At 46.1% G+C, this 23505-nt stretch overlaps 1 protein-coding gene across 1 annotated transcript in view; it reads left to right on the top strand.

The window, feature by feature from the left end:
- Positions 1-22307, top strand: part of C1QL3 (complement C1q like 3) — a 79333-nt gene extending 57026 nt beyond the window's left edge. Inside the window, exon 2 of the mRNA XM_077268283.1 lies at positions 21494-22307. Within this exon, the coding sequence (XP_077124398.1) occupies positions 21494-21673 (180 nt within the window). The 3' untranslated portion in view covers positions 21674-22307. The remainder of the gene's footprint in view (positions 1-21493) is intronic.
- Positions 22308-23505: the final 1198 nt, after the last annotated feature.

The raw sequence follows: 23505 nt of genomic DNA, 5'->3' as shown, positions 1-23505 counted from the left end.
CCTCCAAAACCAACTTCTCCACCATTACAGAAGATCAACTCTCCACTATACTCTCAAAATCGCATCTCACCACCTGTGCACTTGACCTGCTCCCATCCCACCTCATCCCAAACCTCACCACAGTCTTCATCCCAACCCTAACCCATCTCTTCAACCTATCACTAACAACTGGTGTTTTCCCCTCAAGCTTTAAACATGCCTCCATCACACCTATCCTCAAAAAGCCCTCTCTTGACCCAACCTCTGTATCTAGCTATCGCCCTATATCACTTCTCCCTCATGCCTCCAAACTACTGGAACAACACTTTTACCTTGAACTGTCCTCCCATCTCTCTTCTTGCTCCCTCTTTGACCGCTTACAATCAGGCTTCCGGTCACACCATTCCACTGAAACTGTCCTAACTAAGGTCACCAACGACCTCTTAACCGCCAAGAGCAAGCGACACTACTCTGTCCTCTTCCTCCTCGACCTGTCGGCTGCCTTTGACACAGTGGATCATTCCCTATTACTACAGACCCTCTCATCTCTTGGCATCACAGACTTGGCCCTATCCTAGATCTCATCATACCTAACAGACCGGACATTCAGCGTCTCCCACTCACACACCACCTCCTCACCTCGCCCCCTATCTGTCGGAGTCCCACAAGGTTCAGTCCTTGGGCCCCTGCTCTTCTCCATTTACACCTTTGGCCTGGGACGGCTCATAGAATCTCATGGCTTTCAGTATCACCTCTATGCTGATGACACACAGATCTACATCTCTGGACCAGATATCACCTCCCTACTAACCAGAATCCCACAATGTCTGTCCACTATTTCATCCTTCTTCTCCGCTAGATTTCTGAAACTTAACATGGACAAAACAGAATTCATCATCTTTCCCCCATCTCTCGCGACCCCCCCAACGAACCTAACCATTACAGTAAATGGCTGCCCACTCTCCCCAGTCCCACAAGCTCGCTGCCTCGGGGTAATCCTTGACGCTGATCTCTCCTTCAAACCACATATCCAAGCCCTTTCCACTTCCTGCCGACTTCAACTCAAAAATATTTCACGAATCCGTTCATTCCTCAACCAAGAATCTGCAAAAACCCTAGTCCATGCCCTCATCATCTCTCGCCTTGACTACTGCAACCTCCTGCTCTGTGGCCTCCCCTCGAACACTCTCGCACCCCTCCAATCTATTCTAAACTCTGCTGCCCGACTAATCCACCTGTCCCCCCGCTATTCCCCGGCCTCTCCCCTCTGTCAATCCTTTCACTGGCTCCCCATTGCCCAGAGACTCCAGTACAAAACCCTAACCGTGACATACAAAGCCATCCACAACCTGTCTCCTCCATACATCTGTGACCTCGTCTCCCGGTACTTACCTACACGCAACCTCCGATCCTCACAAGATCTCCTTCTCTACTCCCCGCTTATCTCCTCTTCCCACAATCGTATACAAGATTTCTCTCGCGTATCACCCCTACTCTGGAACCCTCTACCACAACACATCAGACTCTCGCCTACCATTGAAATCTTCAAAAAGAACCTGAAGACCCACCTCTTCCGACAAGTCTACAACCTGCAGTAACCACCGATCGACCAAACCGCTGCATGACCAGCTCTATCCTCACCTACTGTATTCTCACCCATCCCTTGTAGATTGTGAGCCTTCGCGGGCAGGGTCCTCACTCCTCCTGTACCAGTTATGACTTGTATTGTTTAAGATTATTGTACTTGTTTTTATTATGTATACCCCTCCTCACATGTAAAGCGCCATGGAATAAATGGCGCTATAACAATAAATAATAATAATAATAATAATAATAGCTGTCAGCCGGACCACCATTAGTCTACAGCTGTCTCCCCCCACTCCGCCACAGACACGCATACATACACACACTTACACATACCCACACACATACACCGTTTCCAAATTATTATGCAAATTGGATTTCAGTGTCATAAAGATTTAATTGTTTTGTTTTTCAAATAAACTCGTGGATGGTATTGTGTCTCAGGGCCCAATGGTTCACTGAAATCAATCTTAAACACATGTGATAATTAGTTTTCCAGGTGATTCTAAGTAAAGGAAAACTACTTAAAAATGATGTTCCACATTATTAAGCAGGTCACAGTTTTCAAGTAACATGGGAAATAAAAAGGATCTCTGTGCTACTGAAAAGCATTAAATGGTGCAATGCCTTGCAATGAAAACATTAGATATTTCACGAAAACTTAACAGTGATCATCATACTGTGAAGAGATTTGTGACTGAAACAGAGCACAGACAGAGTTCATGCAGATAAAGGCATAATGAGGAAGGTTTCTGCCAAATTCATTGGATTAAGAGAGCAGCTGCCAAAATACCATTACAAAGCAGCAAACAGATATTTGAAGCTGCTGGTGCCTCTGGAGTCCCTCGTACCTCAAGGTGTGGGATCCTTCAAAGGCTTTCTGTGGTGCATAAACCTACTATTCGGCCACCCCTAAACAGTGTTCACAAGAATAAATGGTTGCAGTGGGTGCAGACATACATGAAGACTAATTTCCAAACAGTCTTGTTTACTGATGAGTGTCGAGCAACCCTGGATGGTCCAGATGGATGGAGTAGTGGATGGTTGGTGGATGGCGACCATGTCCCAACAAAGCTGTGACGTCAGCAAGGAGGTGGAGGAGTCATGTTTTGGGCCGGAATCATGGGGAAACATCTGGTAGGGCCCTTTAAGGTTCCTGAAGGTGTGAAAATGACGTCTGCAAAGTATATAGAGTTTCTGACTGACAACTTTCTTCCATGGTATAAAAAGCATCTTCAGGAGCAAAATCATCTTCATGCATGACAATGCACCATCTCATGCTGCAAAGAAAACGTCTGAGTCATTGGCTGCTATGGGCATAAAAGGAGATAAACTCATGGTGTGGCCACCATCTTCCCCTGACCTCAACCCTATAGAGAACCTTTGGAGTATCATCAAGCAAAAGATCTATGAGTGTGGGAGGCCGTTCACATCAAAACAGCAGCTCTGGGAGGGAAGAAATACAAGCAGAAACTCTCCAAAAACTCACAAGTTCAATGGATGCAAGAATGGTGAAGGTGATATCAAAGAAGGGTCCTATGTTAACATGTAACTTGGCCTGTTAGGATGTTTTGGAGTTAAATAGCTTTTTTGTTCAGTGAATGTGACCTCCTTAGGGTATGTGTCCACGTTCAGGAAACGCTGCGTGTTTGACGCTGTGCAGAGCCGCAGCGTCAAACACGCAGCGTCCAGATGTTACAGCATAGTGGAGGGAATTTTATGAAATCCCGTCTCCACTATGCGTGGTAACACGCACCCAGCGGCCCTGCGATTCCAGACATGCTGCGTGTCTTTTAAGATCGCAGCATGTCCGTGTACCTTGCGGCGACGCTACGCCGCCGCAAGGTATATCACAGGGCCCTATGTGTGGGGTGCGATGATGCCGGATGTGTGCAATGAACACATCCGGCATCATCACGTCACAGAAGGGGGCGGGGCCTAGGGCGGAGCGGGTTTGCCGCTCCGTCCAAACCGCCGGCCATCCTGAAAGTGGAAACATACCCTAATGCTGGAAATTCCACAAATGAGCATTTTCAGTTCTTTAAAACATATCAAATGTTTAGACATTCTACTGTGCCTAATAATTTGGAACAGTGCATTTTGAGTTTTTATTCATTTTGGAGATTATACTGTTATCATTGGGAGGTTTCTTCAGTAAAATTCGATGTATACTCTAACGGGTGATGACTTTTATTAGACTGACTGTCATTTGCACCGACCATTTAGGAACATCTGAGAAAAATGTCATTTGCATAATAATTTGGAACATGGTGTACGCACCTATACAGTGTATGTACACACTAGCATACACACATACACACACATCTATAATACACACACACACTTATACACACACGTACTCGCAAATACCTACACACATACACATACCCATACACACCTATAGACATACACAAACATCTACACACACACCTGAAGACACACACCTACACTTACACACACACACACATACTTGCACAGATATACACACAAACTTACACACATAAACACACAGCTACACACACTTATACAGACTCACAGCACCATCACAGTAATCTATACCAGGGGTGTCAAACTGCATTCCTCAAGGGCTGCAAACAGGTCATGTATTCAGGATTTCCTTGTATTGCGCAGGTGATCATTTAATCACCTGCACAGAATGATTCCAGCACCTTGTGCAATGAGAAGGAAATCTGGAAAACACGCATGGTTTGAGGCCCTCGAGGAATGCAGTTTGACACCCCTGATCTATACAATAGATAGTGCAACTAAATGTGTAATAAAAAAAAGTTAAGTTGCCTTTTGCACTTCATATATTCTGGCATTTGCTTATTGGCATAGTTTTCAGGACGGCACGATCATTCTGCTTTCTGTGGATAATTTGATTGCTATTTGCTGCCATCATTTGTCCATAGATTTAGATATTGCTGCTGGTATTGGTGTCTGTTTGGGTTATTGCACCCTATGTCTACGTTTTCTAGGCCTCTCATATTTCAGGTTTGTTTAATTGCTTTTATCCGTGTTTTGTTTGTTTTATGCTTATGGAGCGCCCGCTAGGACCGTGGGGTACTCGGTGCCGGGCCGGTTCTTAAAGGGGAGATCACAGTGGCAGTGACCCGGTCCGTGGCCCAGTAAAAGGAGATGAGTGGAAGTGGAGAATAAGTCTATAAAGGATAATTCGTGACGCCACCCATGGTATTCGGCCAGGGATGGCCGACACTCCTTAAAGGGGTCCACTGGGGCTGATGGAGTTGCAGCAGAGTTGGTATAGCTCCCACAGGTAGAGCTTAGTCCCCAGTTGGTAAGAGGGATGATTGACGGCGGGGCGCAGGACTGAGGGTGCAGGAAATAACTGAAGGACATAGGGATAGCAGTTTCCTTTACCTTTTACTGATGAAATACAGGTACAGTCCAGGGTACAGGTAGCAGTTGGTGATGGGGTCTGGGCAGCCTGGAAACAGCTTGGGATCCACCTAACCAGGTGGGTTCGGAGGCCTTCCCTCTGCGCTTTGTACTCTGACCCTTGCTGCCTGAAGCTCTGCACAAGTCCTCTCAGTGTCTGTGAAGCGATGGCTGGGGGACCACCACTGTGCAGGAAGACTACTGTACACAAGATGAGGTGCAAACAACAAAGGGTAGATTTATTGGGAGGCAAGGAAGGAAGGGTATGAGGAAGATGCAAACAGGGGTTAACAATAGCAAAAGACAATATAAATGAGTAATCTTGTCCGTAAAATAGCACGGTGCTCCAACAATTACAGACTCAGAATTTGTCTCACAAGCAACTTTAAACAATAAAACCAATAACGAAGCTACTCTATGTTTAACCTCCCTGGCCTTTACTAAGCAGGCCACACGGCTCCTGTGTTCTGACTACTGAAGCCTGCACTAGGCCCTAACAGGTGCACCATACAGGAACAGACTCACGGTGATGTTGGGGACTCAGGTCCAGTCCCAAGGGGGCCCCCAGCAGTCTATACGGTGGTGCGCACGGCTTTCTGTCAGCTCTGTGAAGCGTGGTCTTCTCCTTGATTCTGGATCTAGGGGTGCTCCTGGAAACTGTAAGTCCCCTTCTCAGTATCTTCGTGGCTTCACAAACTAGCACAGAACAGCCACCTTTGCTGCAACCCGGAAAAGTCTTGCAAATTTCAGAAGTAAACTCTGTCCCAGCCTGGGATCTTTCTTGTAGCAAACAGCAGGCAGTTCTCTCTCTCTAGAAGCTTCTGCTCACACACGCAGTCCAGGCTCAACCCCTCCCCTAAAGCTAGGGCAGTTCATCTTTACAGCCTAAAGCAGGGGAAAAGCAGAACATTCCATCTCACACTAGACAAGGGGGTGCAGTCTCTTAAAGTGACAGCGTGTTCCTTACTGTCCATAACAGCACCACCCTCTTACATGCCTCCCTTCTTAATGATGGTCGTCCTCGGCCATCACAGCATCAGGGTCAAAGTGCAATGGAGGAACATGTAATGCGGAAACAGCACCTATAGGGGAGGCAACAAAGGTGTAAAAACAGACAGAGCACACTGTTCTACATATCGGACTGGTGGAACCCCTGCATTAGACCTCTGGGATCTCCAAAGCTCTTGGCTGTCAGGCAAGGCTTGACTATCTTACAGAGGAACACTTGTTGCAGGGAACATTGTGAGCTCTTGTCTGGTCTCATCCTCGCATGGCGGTACTGGTACATCCATGGGATTACCGTTTCTGGGCGGCTGAGGACCCCCTACTGTGTCGGGGACGGTCCACCACTCCTCATCGATTTGGCCATCAGGCATGACAGATTCAGGAAGTGGAGTGGTGCCTTCAGGCGACAATGGCGTAGAACAGACCTCAGACCGGCAAGGCCGCAGCATATTTCTGTGAAGTACTCTAGGGGTGGATGCCCCATTCTCAATCTGTACCTTGTAGACAGGGCTGTTAGCATACACTCACTCGATAACCTTGTACGGCTGTACTTCCCATCTCTCACTTAGTTTTCCCTTAGGGCGTTTCTCTCTGACCAATACTCGGTCTCCTGGTTGGAGCCGTAACTCTTGAGTCGGTTTGCGGGCCGTATGTTCTTTTTCTTGCAGTTGCTGACCCGCCAACCGCCGTATAGTTTGCAATCGTTGCCGATGCTCTTTCACCCATGAGGTGACAGTTCGCTCCATCAGCTCCTCTGGCTGTTCCAAATTCAGCTCAATGATCTCTCGTCCAGCTCTTCCAAACAACAGTAGATAGGGGGTATAACCCATGGTGGAGTGGACCCGATTGTTGTAGGTCCAGACCAATTCTGGCAGATAGTCTGGCCAACATACCTTCTTATCCTCCTCCAATGTTCTCAGCATCTGAAGCAAGGTTCTGTTGAAGCGTTCACAAGCTCCATTGCCTTGAGGGTGATAAGGGGTGGTCCGGGACCGCTCGATGCCATACATGCGATACAATTCTTCCATCACCTTGCCTTGAAAACATGCGCCTTGGTCAGAGTGGATGCCCTTTGGGCACCCATACACCCGGATGAAGTCTTGACAGATGGCTTGCGCCGCCGATTCCGCAGTCTGGTCTCTAGTCGGAGTAACTACTGCGAACTTAGAGAAATGATCGCTCATCACCAAACAGTATTGCAGCCCCCGGACCGAGTGTCCCACGAGGAGATAGTCGATCATCAAGACTTCTAGCGGTTCCTTAGTTTGTATGGTCTGGATGGGTGCCCTCTGTTCAGTACTCTTAATGAGGTCACATACTCGACATTGCCGGCAAACCTCTTCCACCACAAGCTCCAACCGGGGGCAATACACATACCGCTGCAACCATTGGTAGGTCTTTGCGGGACCGAAGTGCGCTCTGAATTCGTGGGCTTCTTTAGCTATTTCTTGACCCATTCTTCCTGGAATGACCACTTGCCACCTTACTTCCATATCTTTTGGCTGTTGCCTCTTACGATATAGTACTGACTCTCGCACTTCCAGTCTATCCCACTGGTGCAACACACTCCTCATTTCAGAGTCCAGATCATCTCTCTCTTGTTTGCCAGGCTTCCGCTTTTGCGTTACCCACCATTTCATCTGTCTCAGTCCTTCGTCGTTGTCCTGAATGTGTCCCCATTCCTCATTGGTTCTCCCCAGGGACTGGGGTAATGCGCAGGCCTCCCTTCTTGACTGGGCCACAACCATTGGGGGCTTAAACTTATTAAAGTCTGGGGTTTCCTCCTCTTCGAGTTGCTCATCAAGATCCCCCACTGGAGTCTCCACGGGCACTCTTGACAGCCCATCCGCATTTGCGTTTTCGGTAGCAGAGCGATAACGGATGGTAAAGTCGAACTTGGCTAGGCGAGCCATCCACCGTTGTTCTAAGGCCCCCAATTTAGCATTCTCAAGGTGGGCCAGGGGATTATTGTCTGTTCGAACTTGAATCTTGGTACCTGTCAGGAAGCCTGCAAACTTTTCTGTCATGGCCCACACCAGGGACAGGAGCTCTAACCGGAAGGAGCTGTAATTGTGAGGGTTTCTTTCACTGTCTCGCAGGGACCTGCTAGCATACCCGATGACTCTCTCATGTCCATCCTGTATCTGAGAAAGTACTGCACCGAGTCCATGAAGGCTACCATCGGTGTACAACAGGAACGGTTGATCGAAGTCTGCGTAGGCCAAAATCGGGGCCAAAGTAAGGGCACTCTTTATAGCCTGGAAGGCCTCGTGTTGTCCCTGTGCCCAGGGGATGCGCTGGGTCTTCGGCACTCCAGCGGTCCCCCTCAGCAACTCATTGAGAGGACCTGCCACCTTCACGAAGTCTTTAACAAACCGGCGGCAGTACCCAGCGAGTCCCAGGAAGGCCTGGAGTTCTCTCACTGTTTGAGGGACTGGCCACTTCTGGATAGCAGCCACTTTTTCTGGCGAGGGTAGAACTCCATCTTGTGACACTATGTGGCCTAGGTACTCGATCTCCCTCTTGAAGAGGTGGCACTTCTTTGGCTTCACCTTCAGGTTATGGGCCCGCAGTCTTCCGAGTACTTGTCCAAGCCGGGCAAGGTGTTCTTCGAATGAGGCTGAAAACACAATGATGTCATCCAGATAGATCAGGGTAGCCTCAAAATTTAAATCTCCCAAACACTTTTCCATCAGCCGTTGAAAGGTGCCTGGAGCATTGGAGAGCCCGAAGGGCATCCGGTTAAACTCGAACAGCCCCATAGGGAGGATGAAGACGGTTTTCTCTCTGTCTTTCTCTGCCACGGCTACTTGCCAGTATCCGCTTGCTAGGTCCAGGGTGGAGAAGTACTTGGCTTTCCCCAACGCTGTCAAGGATTCCTCGATGCGGGGCAACGGATACGAGTCTCGAACAGTGCAGGCATTGAGTTTCCTGTAATCTACACAGAACCGGATAGTCCCATCCTTTTTCTTGACAAGCACCACCGAGGCTGCTCAAGGGCTCTGACTACTCTGCACCACTCCTGAATCCAGCATCTGCCTCAGTAATGTCTTCACCTCTTGATACATCTTGGGCGGGATCTGCCGGTATCGTTCATGAATTGGACGAGCTTCCCCAGTCGGTATCTCATGCGTGATGGCTTCAGTACAGCTGAAATCTTCGGCGTGACGGGCAAATGCAGCCTGATTTTCCCACAGCATAGCTTCTATTGCTTGTACACGCTCAGGGCCCATAGCCTTCACATCCACTTCCATTTGATCAAGGATGACCAGTCCACTCCACTCCGGGGATGTTTTCTCTTCGTCTCCTGCAGCAACTGCTAGGGTCCACCCCACGCCTTCTTTCGGTGACAAAGACATCTCCTTCTGACTCACCACTTCACCCTTATGTAGGTACACCAGGGCCAGATCTGTCCCTCGCGGCAAGGTGACCTCCCTGGGGCTCACATTCAAAGCTCTTATGGGGACATGTCCTCGCTGGACCACAGCTATCGTATGAGCTATCATGACTTCTTGGTCCACTCCTCCGCCTACCACAGGCTGAACAACGACTTCCAACCCATCAAGGTTGCGGTGAGTCCCCACTGGAAGGTATACTATAGTTTCTTGCTCGGGAGGTATGATTACAGGTCCTTTACCAGGAGCCCTGATGACCCCTACCGTCTGATAAGATGGCACACTCTTCTGCGTCCCACAGACGCGGATCAGTCGTTGAAGGGCTTCCTGAGTAGGCTTATGTGGAGTAGCCTTCTTCCAATATCCAGGTCCCCGTTTGGTAAACATAATCTGATCGAGTTCACGTAGGATATTCATTCCCAGTACTACAGGCACATCTTCCTTGATAGGCTCAGGGACTAGCAGGATCCCTTTTCTCCCAACTTCTTGCCCACAGATTCGAATATTCATCCACACGACCCCTGTGTCTGGGATCGGTTGTTGGTTGGCAGCAAACAACCAGATCAATGTCTCTTTTTCTGGCTTGGCCAGGTCCTGGAAATGCTGCTTGAAGTACGCTTCTGGCATCGTTGTCACTTGTGAACCGGTATCTACCAGGCAATCCACTAGAACTCCCTCAAATTCAGCACGTAGGATGGGACTCCCAGCAATCAAGTGTTCGTTATGATATGGGGCGGCCTCTCTCCTCACCTCCCCCGCAGAGTGCCGCACTACTGCGGGGGTTGGTAGTTTAACGGCGGCTTCCGCTGGCCTTGAGTATAGTTCCGGCAGTCTCTAGCAAGGTGCCCCCGTCCTCCACATTCCCAGCATTGGATGCCTCCTCCTCGCAGGGGGGCACCTCGAGCCTGTCCTCGTGCCTCCGATGCCTGACGGGAGGGGGCTTGTTCCCACTGATCCCTTGTCGATCGGGTTGAAGAATGGTTGCATGAGTGTGGTGGGTCAGGCTCTCGTAGTTCCCCCACTCTTCGCTCCAACTGGGTCAGTTTCTCTTGCACATTAACCAGGGACCGCTGCAAGTCTTGCACTACCTGGACCAGCACCTCTTGATGGTTTGGGTCCTCTTTGGAATTGGCGCCCTGGACACGCATCACCCCAGATGCATAGCTCTCTTCTTTACTGCGGGCCACTGTTTCCACCAGGATTTGACGAAACGTAAGGGCCGGATCTGCCCGGACCCATTCTGACAGTGCTCGCCTCAAGGATGTGCTGTGAAGTCCCAGAATTAATTGCTCCCGGAGTATCCGGTCTTTAGAGCCCATGCCGCCAAATCCGTCTGCCTCCTTTCTCTGCACCTCTGCGAACACTTCTTGCAGTGCTGTTGCATACTGAGAAATTCCTTCTTCTTCCTGCTGCAGCCTAGAGAAAAATTTGGCGCGAAGGTGTCCCGCGCTAGCAGTCTCGCCGTAGATCTCCTCCAGGAACTTCACTAGCTCCTTTAGGGTACTGTGGGTGAGTTCTGGTTGTAGGCAGACGTTTCTGCGGGTTCCCCCTCTAGGGCAGTTAAAGCGATGTCCGCTTCAAGGTCTGGGCTGATGTTATAAATCTTCAGGGTGCTCTGCAGCCGGGACACCCAGTCTGACAGTGGCATATTCTTGGTATAGCTCCCACAGGTAGAGCTTAGTCCCCAGGTACAGTTGGTGAGAGGGATGATTGACGGCGGGGTGCAGGAATGAGGGTGCAGGAAGTAACTGGTCGTAGGGATAGCAGTTTCCTTTACCTTTTAACATAGTAGAAAACAGGGTGCACTCAAGCCGTATATAAAATAAAATAAATTGAGGGCGTGCAGAGCCAAGTCCACTAATGTGTAATTGAAGAAAAAGAAGAGGAAATGGACTACAAGAAGGCTCGCACAGCCATGTATATTATGAAGATGCAAAACATATGTTTATTCAAAATACCACAACACAACAAATAAAAACATTTAAAAACACACAATATCTAATATACCTCACCCACATGCAGTTGTATGAATCAAAATAGGAGAAAGAAACCCCTAAGTAATTGTATCCTGCATATCATGTCACGGACCCAATCAACCACCAGGTATAATACCTCAAGTATCATGACGGCTGACGATCCCCCATAAATATAGTCATACCTAATGGCACAAAGACATCCCTCAGTAGGACCTAGATAAATAAACCATACCAAGGTATGAACCTATAAGAATGTATAGGGTGATGTAGCGCAAAATAGTCGGTCTATGTGGCTGAGTAGCAAAAATGAGCAAAATGCATCACCCAAACCTCAATATACCATGAGGTCTTACATGAGGGTCCAAGTCAGCTGTCCGGCATGTGGATACAAGAAAATAGGGTGATGGACAGAAACCCCACGCGTATCGCCGCCGCAGCGGCTTCGTCAGGGGAAGTGGGTGTAGTGGATATAAGAACTTACATATATATACACATGCCAATCGTCCTCCGGAGTGCCTGCAGCTGGGTCACCGCCATGCAGGAGGCGGAAGTAGGAAGGAACGTGCTAGCCGCACAGAGGGGAGAATGCAGACCGGAAGTGTGTGGGGTCTCCATGGAGATGAACGGCGTCTGTGCAAAGCCGACTCATAATTGAGTCGGATTGCGCAAGCGTCAGGGGGAATGTGCCCAGACCTGGGAAAATGAACCTGCCGAAGCAGGGATAGAGATTACGCAAGCGTCAGGGAGAATGTGCCCAGACCTGGGGAAATGAACCTGCCGAAGCAGGGATGGAGAAGGAGGGGAAGAAAATAGAGGAGAAGGGAGATACGGAAAATGGATGAATAGATAAAAGAGGGGGGGGCATAAGGACTATATGGAGAGTGTAATGGCTGGAGCGATCCCAAAAGACAATCTAACCATAGAGTCAGTGGGACACCTAAAGGCAAATATCAGGTTAGACAAAAGATTATATGTCAACTAGAATATGCATATATGTAGACATGGCAACATATGGACATGGGGCGTAATCCAAACAGCCCGTACAGAACTGAAATACGCAACAAAGATATAATCAGGATACATATAGTATCCATATAATATATACAAGTGGATAAACATATCTCATATGCAGCCATGTCTGCCAGAAAAACCACAGTATAATAAACATAGCCACATACAATCATCTCGTGTTATCCAATTATGAATAGTCAGAAAGCACCACACGAATAGTCCATAAATATTGTCCCAAAGAGAACTCATCAGTTCCTCCATAATCCGATACGACGTCAGAGAGGGTCCAAGGCACAAAAATACCAAACAGGTCATGTACACGAATGAAATATCCAGCCCAATTCCACAGATGTAGCGTCCCGATATAAAAGTTTTAGAGCCATCCAAAGGTAGAGAGGTAGCTTGTCACATGGTCCACAGTCACTCCACCCGTTCTGGAGTCCAGAGGCCTATTCCAATACCCCCCGATCCAATACCAAGATGTTGAGGGAATAAATGACGAAGGCTATCTCAGCCAATAATGCCAACCTAAGGGAAGGATTGTCACATATCAGTCACATGTATTAAACGCCCAGGACAAGGAATAAACATAATATAGAAAGGGCCAAAATTCAACAGCCGAGGAATCCTGTGAAGAGAAGTTCCTCATTCAGTCCAAGGGGAGCCACAGTTTGTAATTGAAAGATCCACCTGGATTCCACCTGTAGAAGATTCTTGTGCTTATCCCCTCCCCTCTCGTTGCGGGTGATCTTTTGTAAACCGACCACCTGCAGATTCGCAGAGGAACCGCCGTGATGTTCCAAAAAATGTTGGGACACTGGGGTAAGGGCCCTTCCTTTCCTTGCGTCTGGAGCAGCCAAATGTATCGTAGATACATGCTTCTGGACCCGTTTCCTAAGCTCTTGTGACGTCTGTCCCACGTATACCTTTTTACATGGACAGATAAGGGCATAGATGACATCCCTAGACTTACAATTAATATATGCTCTCAGAGGGTGCCTACTCAAACGAGTGGGATGGATAAAGATGTCCCGTGTGGCTACCATGTGGGGACAGATATTGCAATCCCCACACGGAAACGAACCCCTAAGGACAATGCCTCTGTTAAGTCTCGTTGTAGGTCTATTAAAGTGACTTCTAGTAATCAGATCCCTCAGATTTGGAGCTCGTCTCGCTGTCATAAGGGGTCGCTCACTGGTAATTTCTGCTGTTTGGGCATCTATTCGTAGAATCTGCCAATGTTTGGCTAAGATGTTACTGACCTGCGTCCAACTACTGTTGAAGTCAGTGATGAATCTGGTTTGTGTCTCCTGACGCCGTTGTCTGGGGACTAAAAGGGATCTCTGATCCTGGCTTCTTGCTCTTTGATAGGCCGTAGAGATAACACGTTTTGGATAACCTCTCTGCTGAAAGCGATCCGTTAAATCCCGAGCCTGAGTGGAAAAATCAGAGTCGCGACTCGAGTACAGTTACGCCTGACACGTAGGAATTGTCCTGTGGGGACACCCACCTTAGTATGCCAGGGGTGGAAGCTTGTGAATGCCAACAACGAGTTCGTTGCAGTTGGCTTGCGATAGAGGCTCGTCACCAAGCCATTCCCCTGAGGAAAGATCTTCAGGTCCAAGAAGGTGATCTCACTAGTAGAGAAGGAATATGTGAGATAAATGTTATAAGGATTGGAATTAAGATTGTTAAAAAAATCCACACAATCCTCTACAGTGCCCTTCCACAGGATAAAAACGTCATCTATGAAGCGAAACCAGGCGTGCACGTGGGTCGCGAATGCCGGCAACGGGTATACACAGGTCTCCTCCCACCAGCCCAAGAAGATGTTCGCATAGGCTGGTGCACATTTCGCGCCCATCGCCACGCCTGATCGCTGAAGATAGTACACCCTGTCAAAAAGAAAAAAATTGTGATGAAGAATAAAGGTCAACAGGTCAAGTAAAAAGGAGTCATGGCCTCTATCCATAGAACTGTTTTTATTTAGAAAGTATGCAACCGCCTCCGTCCCCTCTTTATGACCAATGTTAGAATACAGCGACTCAACATCGCACGTAACTAGAAGATACTTTTCCGGAAGATCAATCTGTCCACAAATGTCAATGAAATGCGAGGAGTCGCGAATGAAAGAGGGAAGGGATGAGGCGATAGGTTGAAGGAAGAAGTCCAGATACTCACATGCTTTCTCGCACATGCTGCCTATACTGGAGACAATAGGTCTACCAGGAGGTATATTTCTATCCTTGTGGATTTTCGGCAGCATGTAGAAAGTGGCTGTAGTCGGATTGGCTACCCAAAGATATTGTTTCTCCTGTTGGGTAATGATGGAAAACTGTAAAGCCCTGCAGAGAAGTTTTTCATATTTGGAGAGAAACAGAGAGGTTGGGTCAGACGGGAGTCTTTGATAATATTGGGTATTATTAAGCTGCCTTTTGGCCTCAGCTTCATATTACATAGTTACATAGTTATTAAGGTTGAAGGAAGACTAAGTCCATCTAGTTCAACCCATAGCCTAGCATGCCCTAACATGTTGATCCAGGGGAAGGCAAAAAAACCCCATGTGGTAAGAGTAAGCTCCATCATGGGGAAAAAAATTCCTTCCCGACCCCACATACGGCAATCAGACTAGTTCCCTGGATCAACGCCTTATCAAGGAATCTAATATATATACCCTGTAATATTATACTTTTCCAGAAAGGTATCCAGTCCCCTCTTAAATTGAAGCAATGAGTCACTCATTACAACATCATACGGCAGAGAGTTCCATAGTCTCACTGCTCTTACAGTAAAGAATCCGCGTCTGTTATTATGCTTAAACCTTTTTTCCTCCAGACGTAGAGGATGCCCCCTTGTCCCTGTCTCAGGTCTATGATTAAAAAGATCAGCAGAAAGGTCTTTGTACTGTCCCCTCATATATTTATACATTAACATAAGATCACCCCTTAGTCTTCGTTTTTCCAAACTAAATAGCCCCAAGTGTAATAACCTATCTTGGTATTGCAGACCCCCCAGTCCTCTAATAACCTTGGTTGCTCTTCTCTGCACCCGCTCCAGTTCAGCTATGTCTTTCTTATACACCGGAGACCAGAACTGTGCACAGTATTCTAAGTGTGGTCGAACTAGTGACTTGTATAGAGGTAAAATTATGTTCTCCTCATGAGCATCTATGCCTCTTTTAATGCATCCCATTATTTTATTTGCCTTTGTAGCAGCTGCCTGACACTGGCCACTGAATATGAGTTTGTCATCCACCCATACACCCAGGTCTTTTTCATTGACGGTTTTGCCCAGAGTTTTAGAATTAAGCACATAGTTATACATCTTATTACTTCTACCCAAGTGCATGACCTTACATTTATCCCCATATATATAATTGCACAGACCATAATACCACATTACCCCCTTTGTCTGCCTCTTTGATAGTAAAATCCCTATTTTCCCGTAGAGCTGTTAAGGCTCGTTTTTCCTCCATATATATATATATATATATGTATATTTCATTCGTGTACATGACCTGTTTGGTATTTTTGTGCCTTGGACCCTCTCTGACGTCGTATCGGATTATGGAGGAACTGATGAGTTCTCTTTGGGACAATATTTATGGACTATTCGTGTGGTGCTTTCTGACTATTCATAATTGGATAACACGAGATGATTGTATGTGGCTATGTTTATTATACTGTGGTTTTTCTGGCAGACATGGCTGCATATGAGATATGTTTATCCACTTGTATATATTATATGGATACTATATGTATCCTGATTATATCTTTGTTGCGTATTTCAGTTCTGTACGGGCTGTTTGGATTACGCCCCATGTCCATATGTTGCCATGTCTACATATATGCATATTCTAGTTGACATATAATCTTTTGTCTAACCTGATATTTGCCTTTAGGTGTCCCACTGACTCTATGGTTAGATTGTCTTTTGGGATCGCTCCAGCCATTACACTCTCCATATGGTCCTTATGCCCCCCCCTCTTTTATCTATTCATCCATTTTCCGTATCTCCCTTCTCCTCTATTTTCTTCCCCTCCTTCTCCATCCCTGCTTCGGCAGGTTCATTTCCCCAGGTCTGGGCACATTCTCCCTGACGCTTGCGTAATCTCTATCCCTGCTTCGGCAGGTTCATTTTCCCAGGTCTGGGCACATTCCCCCTGACGCTTGCGCAATCCGACTCAATTATGAGTCGGCTTTGCACAGACGCCGTTCATCTCCATGGAGACCCCACACACTTCCGGTCTGCATTCTCCCCTCTGTGCGGCTAGCACGTTCCTTCCTACTTCCGCCTCCTGCATGGCGGTGACCCAGCTGCAGGCACTCCGGAGGACGATTGGCATGTGTATATATATGTAAGTTCTTATATCCACTACACCCACTTCCCCTGACGAAGCCGCTGCGGCGGCGATACGCGTGGGGTTTCTGTCCATCACCCTATTTTCTTGTATCCACATGCCGGACAGCTGACTTGGACCCTCATGTAAGACCTCATGGTATATTGAGGTTTGGGTGATGCATTTTGCTCATTTTTGCTACTCAGCCACATAGACCGACTATTTTGCGCTACATCACCCTATACATTCTTATAGGTTCATACCTTGGTATGGTTTATTTATCTAGGTCCTACTGAGGGATGTCTTTGTGCCATTAGGTATGACTATATTTATGGGGGATCGTCAGCCGTCATGATACTTGAGGTATTATACCTGGTGGTTGATTGGGTCCGTGACATGATATGCAGGATACAATTACTTAGGGGTTTCTTTCTCCTATTTTGATTCATACAACTGCATGTGGGTGAGGTATATTAGATATTGTGTGTTTTTAAATGTTTTTATTTGTTGTGTTGTGGTATTTTGAATAAACATATGTTTTGCATCTTCATAATATACATGGCTGTGCGAGCCTTCTTGTAGTCCATTTCCTCTTCTTTTTCTTCCTTTACCTTTTACTGATGAAATACAGGTACAGTCCAGGGTACAGGTAGCAGTTGGTGATGGGGTCTGGGCAGCCTGGAAACAGCTTGGGATCCACCTAACCAGGTGGGTTCGGAGGCCTTCCCTCTGCGCTTTGTACTCTGACCCTTTCTGCCTGAAGCTCTGCACAAGTCCTCTCAGTGTCTGTGAAGCGATGGCCGGGGGACCACCACTGTGCAGGAAGACTACTGTACACAAGATGAGGTGCAAACAACAAAGGGTAGATTTATTGGGAGGCAAGGAATGAAGGGAATGAGGAAGATGCAAACAGGGGTTAACAATAGCAAAAGACAATATAAATGAGTAATCTTGTCCGTAAAATAGCACGGTGCTCCAACAATTACAGACTCAGAATTTGTCTCACAAGCAACTTTAAACAATAAAACCAATAACGAAGCTACTCTATGTATAACCTCCCTGACCTTTACTAAGCAGGCCACACGGCTCCCGTGTTCTGACTACTGAAGCCTGCACTAGGCCCTAACAGGTGCACCATACAGGAACAGACTCACGGTGATGTTGGGGACTCAGGTCCAGTCCCAGGGGGGCCCCCAGCAGTCTATATGGTGGTGCGCACGGCTTTCTGTCAGCTCTGTGAAGCGTGGTCTTCTCCTTGATTCTGGATCTAGGGGTGCTCCTGGAAACTGTAAGTCCCCTTCTCAGTATCTTCGTGGCTTCACAAACTAGCACGGAACAGCCACCTTTGCTGCAACCCGGAAAAGTCTTGCAAATTTCAGAAGTAAACTCTGTCCCAGCCTGGGATCTTTCTTGTAGCAAACAGCAGGCAGTTCTCTCTCTCTAGAAGCTTCTGCTCACACACGCAGTCCAGGCTCAACCCCTCCCCTAAAGCTAGGGCAGTTCATCTTCACAGCCTAAAGCAGGGGAAAAGCAGAACATTCCATCTCACACCAGACAAGGGGGTGCAGTTTCTTAAAGTGACAGCGTGTTCCTTACTGTCCATAACAGCACCACCCTCTTACATCTGTACTTCCAATCCATATGGCTGACAGCCTGAGCCTGCCTTGGGCACTGCCTTCTCACTGGCAGCTCCAGACTCCTGACCTGCTGTGTTGCCTCCGGATGTCAGTTGGGGCCAGGAGACTTTGAATCTCCTGTCATCCGGATTCGGTGGCTGAGTATGCAATCCTTTCACCACCACGGACTCTGGTGTCCGGTCTCTTTATGCTTTATCTTTGTGTGAGCCCAATCGCAGCTCCAGACCCCAGGCTCCTCTCTCTTGCTTCCTCTCCCTTCACTGTCTCACACTAAACTCCCTAACCTCGCCTCCAGACCAGAACTTATAGGGAAGCTACCCTGAAACCGGGTTTAGAGATCCCCCTTCTAGTCTGGAGTTAGGAAGGCGTTGTATGTTTGTATTACCTGATTAGGGAATCCCTCCTTGTATCCAGGCATGACATCCCCCTCCCCCACATGAGGAAGGCAATTGCAATGGCATTGTTGCAACCGGACTCCTGGGGTGCCACACACAATGAAATAACAATCTTTATATATATATTTGGATGTGCACTTTTTGTTGTGTAGTTCCTTCTCTGATTTCTACACACAGACTCACATACACACACTGAGCTGTTACTTCCTGTAACTTCCTGTTGGTTACATGGATATTAGCAGCAATATACTGACTGATACCCTATATATTTGTATAGAATTATTATCTCAGCATGCTCTCATCAGTGCAAAGGTCATTATGAAGGAAAAGAGAGGAGGTGAGCTGTGACATCACCTATTGGGAATTATGGATCCTGTGTTATCTACTGTATATAGAGGTGTTATCAGTCATTGTGCAGGAGGAGGAGGTGAGCTGTGACATCACCTATTGTGAATGGTGGATCCTGTGTTATCTACTGTATATAGAGGTGTTATCAGTCATTGTACAGGAGGAGGAGGTGAGCTGTGACATCACCTATTGGGAATGATGGATCCTGTGTTATCTACTCTATATAGAGGTGTTATCAGTCATTGTGCAGGAGGAGGAGGTGAGCTGTGACATCACCTATTGTGAATGGTGGATCCTGTGTTATCTACTGTATATAGAGGTGTTATCAGTCATTGTACAGGAGGAGGAGGTGAGCTGTGACATCATCTATTGTGAATGGTGGATCCTGTGTTATCTACTCTATATGGAGGTGTTATCAGTCATTGTACAGGAGGAGGAGGTGAGCTGTGACATCACCTATTGTGAATGATGGATCCTGTGTTATCTACTGTATATAGAGGTGTTATCAGTCATTGTACAGGAGGAGGAGGTGAGCTGTGACATCATCTATTGTGAATGGTGGATCCTGTGTTATCTACTCTATATGGAGGTGTTATCAGTCATTGTACAGGAGGAGGAGGTGAGCTGTGACATCACCTATTGTGAATGATGGATCCTGTGTTATCTACTGTATATAGAGGTGTTATCAGTCATTGTACAGGAGGAGGAGGTGAGCTGTGACATCATCTATTGTGAATGGTGGATCCTGTGTTATCTACTGTATATAGAGGAGTTATCAGTCATTGTGCAGGAGGAGGAGGTGAGCTGTGACATCACCTATTGCGAATGGTGGATCCTGTGTTATCTACTGTATATAGAGGTGTTATCAGTCATTGTACAGGAGGAGGAGGTGAGCTGTGACATCATCTATTGTGAATGGTGGATCCTGTGTTATCTACTGTATATAGAGGAGTTATCAGTCATTGTGCAGGAGGAGGAGGTGAGCTGTGACATCACCTATTGCGAATGGTGGATCCTGTGTTATCTACTGTATATAGAGGTGTTATCAGTCATTGTACAGGAGGAGGAGGTGAGCTGTGACATCACCTATTGTGAATGGTGGATCCTGTGTTATCTACTCTATATAGAGGTGTTATCAGTCATTGTACAGGAGGAGGAGGTGAGCTGTGACATCACCTATTGTGAATGATGGATCCTGTGTTATCTACTCTATATAGAGGTGTTATCAGTCATTGTACAGGAGGAGGAGGTGAGCTGTGACATCACCTATTGTGAATGATGGATCCTGTGTTATCTACTCTATATAGAGGTGTTATCAGTCATTGTACAGGAGGAGGAGGTGAGCTGTGACATCACCAATTGTGAATGTTGGATCCTATGTTGTCTACTTTTTATCAGTCATTGTCATCCTGTGTTTAATGATAATAACAAGACTGCTGAAAAGTCCTTTTTACAGAACAGGAAGTTTGAGTCTAGTATTATGCTTAGTGGCCTTGGTGAAATTCTCAAGATTTCAGATTTTCTTTTTATAAAACTAGTGATATGAAAAATTTTAAAAACAAGCAAAACCTTCAGACATAAAAGTTACAACTAAGAGTATGGCAGCCCATCAGGGGTCGTTCTTCTAATATTGATACTGTATAACATGATGGTTCAGTGATCTTGATTATAATTCGTACTGCTAGTGAGAACAGTGACTGATTGGTTTCTATTGAAGCACCATAAATGAAGCAAATAAAGTATTTACAGTTCTGATTGTTTAGCTCTAAAGTTAGTAAAGTAATTTATAGTTACTGAAATTGAATATAATTCCAAAAATTGTTTTCTTTTTGCCTTCCTCCTTTACTTTTTTCCTTTAGTTTTTTTTTTAATCAATTCTCATGAATACTGAGTATATTTCCATCATGTATGTCAAATATTTATTCTTTTTAACATTTGTACCTGTATTCAGGCTGTCTAGCAGCTGCAAATCATGTAGCTGCAGTGACTCAAACATAATCTACGAGCACGCCCAAGATACTGGGAGAACACCCGAGCATGCTCGGAAATCTCGAGTAACAAGCACACTCGCTCATCACTACTACTGATCCATCACTGCCATCATCTGTACTCCTATTGAGTATGTCGTGAAATCAATGCAGTTGAAGGCAGGGAAATAGACTGGGGAAAAGCCAGGGTTTGGATGCTGCTTACATTCCTTTTTTTTTACAGGACAGAAAACAAATCCTCCAATAAAGTGATTTGCAAAGTTGGCCAAAATAATTTAAAAATAAATAATGAAAGTTTAGTTACTATTTTAGTATTTTTCACCGTGTAAAAAAATGAAAAGACGGCGTCCATGTCATTGTATCCCTATAAACACTGATATTACGTTGGATTTCTGTACATTTACAGCTTGATTCATTCTTGTTCTTCTCTCGCGCAGGTCCGGGCTAGCGCAATCGCACAGGATGCTGACCAGAACTACGACTATGCCAGTAACAGTGTGGTCCTACACCTAGAGCCTGGCGATGAAATATATATAAAACTGGATGGTGGCAAAGCCCATGGCGGTAACAATAACAAATACAGCACATTCTCGGGATTTATCATCTACGCTGACTGAGGATACCGCTCCGATGGAGAGAGACTCGTATCTGCCCATATGGAGCCCCGTCGTGACAGATTCTTTGGGCTACAGACTCTTAAGTGCTGGAAAGACACTTATTATGGACCCTATACAGTATGGAGATCCACCGCTACCTAATTAACCTCTGTACACCTCAACAACCTATACATTATACATATATACATATATGTCGTACAAGTTACACAGATGTGACACCCCTTACCACCAAAGCCAAAATTCCCCGTCTGTGCCCGTGTGAATGAAATCCTATACAATGCCCATTTTATATACAAAAAAAAAAGATAAAAAAGCAACCTTAAATATATGGTATCAGTATCCTATATCCTTGCTGTTATACCCATGTGTCCGCTTTGGACTTTGTGAGTTGCCTGCCGGTGTTACGCTTGGACTTCATTAGTGCTATGGCGAGCGGGAGGTCATCCTTGTTTACTTATGAGAGGGCCAAGTATGGGGACAAAGGAGGAAGAGCTGGAGAGAGACCAATGGGAGGAAAGATGATAAAACTGTGAAGCTCCTATATATTCTGTTAATAATCATATTTTAAATGCATATATTGAAAAAATAAGAAGCGTCTACACCCGTTCATATAAAGTTTATATTTAATACTCAGAAAGTGCCTTGTTTTATTCTATAGCCGATGCATATAGTAATAACTTATGTACTAATAATCCTGGAGGCTAGTGGGTAGGTGGGTGTAGGGGTAATTGAAGTTGCTGGGCCATAATAAAAAATTTGTAATAGCTTCTTCCATCATTTATCACGTATTAGTTGTCAAGATCAGTACAAGCTTCCTTCTTAGTGAACAGTGACAGTGCACTCTCTTGACCGGCTCTAATGAGAAGCGACGAGCCGGTAAGAGAGTGCACTGTCAATGTACATTGTAAGAATAGAATCAAGCAAAGACTAGCCCTGACCCTGAAAATGCCATCTGTTTCATGGGGAGGGCTGGTCTGTGCTTGCCGCATATTCTCTCCTAATAATGTGCAATGACAGTGTGCTTTTTTACCAGATCGTCACTTCTATTTAGAGCCGGTCAAGGAAGCGCACTGTCACTGTGCACTCAGAAGAATATCATACAGTAAGAAGAGGTGATGCTGAGCATACATTGGAATTGGCAACCAACACATGCTTAGTAGAGCAGGGACCAGCCCAACCCCAGCAACAGACTTCACTGATGACGCTGGGAGGGGGAAAGGGCTGCTGTAATGACCACAGCATCTGAGACCTGATGACATATTTTTGAGTATCTAAGAATGCACTTGGGAATTCTAGAACAAGGCGTCATCAAAATGAAAGCAGGTAAATAAATAAATAAATCCGTTAGATTAGAGAGAAGGGCAGGGACTTTTTAATTAAACCATATTAAAAAAAATATTATATAATTAAGATTGATATAAACATTTAGGATAAAAAACAATATTATTTTCGGACCACCCCTTTCAGGAATTACAGAGGACCTGTCACCAGGTTGAAAGTGTCCAGTTTTCGCTCTTATTTTATTTTTGCAGCTCTCCTGAGCATTCAGGCTTTTATTTGTTTATTCCAACCCTGCCATATGGGTCCAGAAATATGGCTCTTTTTATTTAGTGCTAATTTTTATGTCTTTTTTTCAAGGAAGCATGGCTCACAGGACAATAATAATGCAGAACAGCCTAAAGTCACGCCCCTGAGGATCCTGCTAGCCACGCCACCTTAGCAATGACTATAAAAACTAGCACTTAATGAAAAAGCTGAAATGTTTTATTTGGAGGGTCACCATTCTCACAAATAAGATGCAATAAGTTACATAAGAAATAGAGCAAAGATCT

Source organism: Ranitomeya variabilis, chromosome 6 (genome assembly GCF_051348905.1).
Source record: "Ranitomeya variabilis isolate aRanVar5 chromosome 6, aRanVar5.hap1, whole genome shotgun sequence".
Classification (NCBI taxonomy): domain Eukaryota; kingdom Metazoa; phylum Chordata; class Amphibia; order Anura; family Dendrobatidae; genus Ranitomeya; species Ranitomeya variabilis.
This window is presented reverse-complemented; position numbering and strand designations above follow the sequence as displayed.